We start from the raw sequence: 6,000 nt of genomic DNA, 5'->3' as shown, positions 1-6,000 counted from the left end.
AAACAGATCTTTGAATTCACTACATTTAAAAGAAAACAATTATTTATTGGTAACTATGGAAAAACCAAATTAAAAAGAAAACACAAAGGAGTATAATGGCAAGCCTTAGGGACTCTCTTAATAAGATGAAAGAACAGAAGTTAGAATTTAAACAAAAATTAATGTTCACATCCAATGTAAATCCCCATTCTCAAAATTCAGCCCCATCTGCCTGTTTCAGCTTCCTTCTTCCTACAAGATTCACAAAGAGCACTCCAACATGATCTCCAGGCCCAGGATATTCAGGTTATTCATATAAATGCTAAATACCTGGGATAGGCAGTAAGGCTCACACTGCTATTTCTTATAGCTCCTACTCTCCAGAGCTCTACCAGATTCAGGCTCTCCTATGCAATGTCTTTTGTAGATATATCCTACAGACCCACTAATAGAATTCAAGTCCCTTTGATAGCAGCAGATTTTTTAACTTATAAAGCCATTTTGCCTTGACATTCAGCAGATCCTACCAAATTTAGAGAGGAATTAGTGTCAGATGGGTTTAAAAAATCTTAAATGTCTTCTCCACAATTATTAGTAAAAATTTTAGCTATCTAAATAGGTAACCTAAATTTGTTCCATCTACCAGAAGCATAGTTTGGATTAAACTTCTCTTTTATATAAGAGTGAGTTCTGCATTATTTAATAATAATGTTTATTTATTTTTGAGAGAGAGAGAGAGAAATAGAGAGAGAGGGAAGGTATAGGGAGAGAGGGAGACAGAGGATCTGAAGCAGATTCTTCATTGATAGTAGAGAGCCTGATGTGAAGTTCAAACCATGACATCATGATCTGAGATGAAGTCAGTCACTGCACTGACTGAGCCACCCAGGTGCCTGGAGTTGTATATTATAATAACTGTCCCATGGCTAAATCTTTGCAACTGTAAGATCTGTTTATATCTCTTTCTAAATTTATGAGTGTCTATATATGTGTATTATACATGTGTGACGTTTTTCTAACTCTGGATGGTATTGCCAAAATTAAATTCAAAAGAGCTCTATTTAATTAGCTTTAAATTAAGCACTTATAAATTAATTATTCCTAGAGTTCTTGGAAATTAACCCAAATGCTTTTCAGGTTCATGTGGTCTGGAAAAAATATTTGGTACTAAATCTAGTTTAAGTTCACTGTTTTATTTAAAATAAACATATCTCTAGACTTATCAACACTGAACATAATACACACATACAATTTTTATTCTGCCTGGTTTACTAGCCAAATAAGGTCATGTTTTATCTCCCTCAAATTTTGTTAGCAACAAAAATAGCTTAGGATGATAGCTAACTTTTGTCTAAAGTTTCATGAAGATTTTGTGAGTCATCTAAACATAATTGTTGGGAGAAAGTGAGTTAGGTAGACGTAAGTAGGTAAGTCTTTTGTCGAACTTTTTAGTATAATCACATTTTATGGGAGGCATACTTAAAAATAGCGTCCAAACTAGTTTTTGGTAACTTGAAATGTTAGAGTTTTGCTAAGTGAAATGAGAGAAATTCATCAAATATGTAGATTATTAGCAAATGAAGTAAAATAGTGAAACATTAATTACTGAATATAAATATATCTACTTTTGGCTTGCTTCTTACAAAGAAATGAAAAACATTTGAGCCTATTAGTATACATACTTTGTGCCACATTAAAAGATGATACTATAAGGAAGTACATATTTCTAGAAATTGTGAAATTTATTAAAATTTATTGGCTTCCGGCGGCAGGGTCTGGTGAAGGGGCGGCAGGAGCCATGTCTGGCCGCGAAGGTGGCAAGAAGCAGCCCCGGAAGCAACCCAAGAAGCAGGCCAAGGAGATGGACGAGGAAGACAAGGCATTCAAGCAGAAACAGAAAGAGGAGCAGAAGAAACTCGAGGAGCTAAAAGCGAAGGCCGCGGGGAAAGGCCCCCCCTGGCCACAGGTGGAATTAAGAAATCTGGCAAAAAGTAAGCCGTCCCTTGTGCCGGAGGCAATGGTGATCTTTAATTCCTTTCCTGTTTAAACATCTGGATTCCCTGCCACAGCATCTCTTGCCACCTATAGCTAGAATGAAGTGTTGTCTTAGATCCTGTTGTACATTTAAGAATAAACTTTTGAAAAAAAGAAATAATAAAATCAGTCAATCGTAAAAAAAAAAAAAATTGCCAATCAAAAGACTGCTGGTATAACAGTTTACTACGGCATACTTTCAGTTTTGTTAGAAATTAAGGTTTCCAGGAGTTAAGATTCTAATTAATACATGTGATTAAAACTATTAGAAATAAAAAGGGAAACTGCATATGAGAAAACTAGGATGTATCTTTGGGTGGAAAAAAATGGGTACAAGAAAAGGAAATATGTTTTTTTAAGAGAAAAGAAACTAAATTTGTCCTGAAGTAAAAGTGGTTATTTCAAACTGGGAAAGGGAAGAATAAAGGACAAAATTAAATAGAAAGTATGGAAGAAAGAATAAGAGAGAATCTCACGTTGTGTAATCAAGTGGGCTAAAATTGAATGAGTTTATTATAAGGGTTATACAAAATTAACCTTCAAAATTAGTACTGTATTTAACATAAAGATAAAACGTGTTTCTTTTATCTGCTAAAAGGACAAAGATTTCCTATACTATTGGTCTGCTCTTAATATTGAGATATTGTGACAGGTTTTCCTTTAGTTTTTAAGTAATCTGTGTAGAAAGCAAAGATTTTGTTTCTTACCAAAATAATCTTCTATTGTCTTAAACGGGTCTTTGATTATTTAAGAAATATTGAGCCTTGTCAATATTAAAAGAGCCAAGTTTTGCTTACAACTATGTAACAATTTGTATTTACCACTGAGATCTTTTATCATCACTTTGGTTAATTAGATAATTAAATATTGTTTGATAATGGTCTGTGGTCTTTACTTAGTCAAGCGTCCCAACCTTTTGACATTTTTGACAAATTTCTCCAAATTAAATCTAAATAAAGACTTTTGAACTTGGAACTAACTTCAGGATTTTCCAGAAGGTCCCTGAAACATACCAACAATTTGGTCTGTTTGTAAAAAGAGAGGTTACACTAAGTAGGCTTACTTGATATGTGAAATTATGTGGGAGGCATTGTCCAATAAGTGATGCTAAGCCTTCTTAGATTATATTTGTGTGAATATAGATTATTAATGTAAGTGTTCTAATAATTGCATGAAAGTCCTGGAAAACTAATGTGTCCTGGTACAATGTTATCAGTCATAATTCTAGTCATTATCTTAAAATGTTGGATGTCACAGAAATAAGCAAATTTCTTTGTCAAATGTATTAAAATGAACTCTGAGCAGATCTTTAATCATGGCCACTCTGAATTCTTTTCTCATTTACAGTTGTTTTACTCTGATGCTTTTGTAAAAGTGTTTTTATCTTTAGTGAGATTCATGAAAAGAACTTTGAGTACAGATTTCTGATAATTTAAGATCATACCATTGAACTGAGCAAGAATTTTAAAATTTTCTACTAGAAAAACTGGATTCATGAAACTGCTAACAACAGATTAAGATTCAAGAAGTACATGGGAATGAATAAACTAATGATGATTGATCATAATTTTTATGAATTTTTGTTTGAAACATTGCTGGTTCTTTCATGTTTATTTTTTCAGAGTTAAGATTTTTTTTTCTCTTATGCTATGTATAGCTTTATAACAAGTATGTCTTTGTGAACAACAATGAAACAATTTTTCTCCTTACCTGATCCTTCCAGAATTTAGAAACTTGTAGTGAGTATTCTTATTTTTGTGACAATATATTTATTTGCATATGTTCAATAAGAATCAGTCTTCTTGTTAACAGGATAGAAACAGAAACTTGTTATATTATCAGGGCTTTGACTGGAATGTCATATTTGAAAATATACATAGAATCAGATATGCCAGATAGCTTTAAGGAACTAGATTGACTTTATGAAGCCAATAAAGCCTTTTGAAAAAAGAAAACAACTCCCCTCCCCCGCCCCGCAAAAAAACAAAACAAAACAAAAAAAACAAACAAACAAAACCAGCCTGGTACTTTTCTTACACAGTTCCCAACACTCTAACCAGATGAGTAATGAAGATCACTTCCTGGTAGGTCCAGGAATCTCAGAATGTTTTGGAGACCAAGAGAAAAGAGGAATTTACCCATATCTATAGGTATTGCAGGGGAAGTCTGGTGGCAAGTCCTTGGCCTGGCCTCCTGATCTCAAGATGCTTTTAAAAGTCCCATCTCCTGATTAAAAGTTCCAGAATAGCTGAGTTAAGAAAGCCTGTATAAGCAGTCACTATTTTTGCTGCACTTACATAAATAATCAAGCCAAATTTATTGAATTTAAAATCATTTTCCAAAAAATAGCATTAATTTAGTTATCTTTGGTAGAAATAATGGTGATTTTAGTAATAAAAACTGTTTCAGTGAAAATTATAATACACACTTGTGGATACCATCAGATTCTAGTTCGGTTAACTGTGCTTGAGGTTTTATTATTTACTTGTAAACTGGACTGGAACTAAATTCTTCTAGTTTCCTTACCTGACTATAAATCTCAAAACTAACATTTCCAGTTTTCTCCCTTTGATGGGGAATCATTGAGAATTAAAGCTGCCCTTTTTCCTGAAGCTGTCTGGAAACTAGAGCTAGCCAATTTGATATAAATTTCAGAAAAATCACCCCAATAGCTTATGTGTGGACAATCTTTGTGCCTGTTGCTCTGTGGCCACTCAGAAAGATCGCCGGGAGCATTCAAACTGCAAACAAGGAAAATCTAGCAGACTGCCACTGCCTGTTCTCATTCCATCTTAAAATGCTTTTGAGTCTGGCATCTATAAATCTTCTTGACTGGCAACTCTCAGGATTCAGACACTGGATTTATAATTTGCTCCAAAACCTTTGTTTTTCTTTTCTTTCCATATAAATGCCTTATATTAATTGCTTGATCATATAAACCTAATTTTGCAAGGCCATCTCCCAAAATGAGACCCAAAATGTTTCAATGTATTGACCTATTCTTAAGACCAAAACTAGTTTAATAGGATATGGAGCAATCTACCAATTTAGCTTTTGGATTATGAAACTTCTTACTTCAAGTTGTTAAGGTAAGACCAAAGGGAAACAAATTTTTTCATACCAATATATGTCTCTTTGGCATAAGGATTATTTTAGACTCATTATTTTTAAGGCACTACAGATTCAGAAAAAGCTCTTTACCTCCCCCTCAATTGCCTAAATTTATATTGGAAAGAGGGACTGTACCAGGAAGAGAGCTATTACCAGAGATAACAGGTCAAACTTTGTTTTCTATTCACCTCCTCTTGTGTTTCTGCAAGTGGTCTCTTTCTCTGTTTGTATCCCTAGACTCCTTCCTTTAGCTCAGGATATTATAGTTATATAAGTTTCAATTACCTGACTCTTCACTTTGGGTCTCATATTTTTATAGCATTCTTGAACATACAAATTTTGTTTTATTTCTATTAATCTGTTTTATTTTAATTTAATTTCACCAGCCAAAGAACCTAGAAGAGAAGAAGGAAAATTTTTTCTGCCCCTTCAAAGCAAATAGGATCAAACTTTGTAAAAAAAAAAAAAAAAAGTTCCAAGTCTAATTTACAGTTAAAGTCTATAGCTAATATAACTTTGAGATTCTCATTAAAGACCTTTCATTCCAAACTGGGGAAGGCTAAAACTGTATCTTAATAATCTTATGAATTAATGAGGATTAAAATGAATTCCTAAAACAAAGATTGACAAAATCGACTTTTTTCCCCTTTGAACAGCTTTCACTCAAAAACACTCTCTTCAGTCCTCCATCAAGTAGATGCAATGCCCTAGTACTAATTTAAAGAAAATTCCACATAACATTGATATGCAAATTCTGATTGCTTCAGCTCAAATACTCTTAATTTGCATAAGCTAATTTAAAATGGGCTGTTAACTCTACTTTGAGCTTGAAAATCTGAAAACCCAAAGATGTCAATTGTAGAAGTTAATTGAGAA

At 33.2% G+C, this 6,000-nt stretch overlaps 2 protein-coding genes across 2 annotated transcripts in view; one reads left to right on the top strand and one right to left on the bottom strand.

Annotated features, from left to right (window-relative positions):
• ADGRL3 (adhesion G protein-coupled receptor L3) overlaps window positions 1-6,000 on the bottom strand; it is a 517,257-nt gene that overhangs the window by 460,193 nt on the left and 51,064 nt on the right. The window lies entirely within an intron of this gene.
• On the top strand, window positions 1,766-2,155 carry LOC144216785 (translation machinery-associated protein 7-like). Its single transcript, XM_077746216.1, is given in 2 exon segments — window positions 1,766-1,930; window positions 1,933-2,155. Coding segments are annotated over 2 exon segments (195 nt in total). The 5' UTR covers window positions 1,766-1,777; the 3' UTR covers window positions 1,975-2,155.

This window comes from Crocuta crocuta, unplaced genomic scaffold (assembly GCF_008692635.1).
Source record: "Crocuta crocuta isolate KB4526 unplaced genomic scaffold, BGI_CrCroc_1.0 scaffold566, whole genome shotgun sequence".
Classification (NCBI taxonomy): domain Eukaryota; kingdom Metazoa; phylum Chordata; class Mammalia; order Carnivora; family Hyaenidae; genus Crocuta; species Crocuta crocuta.
Note: the sequence above shows the minus strand (reverse complement) of the source record. Positions and strands in the feature narration are given on the sequence as shown.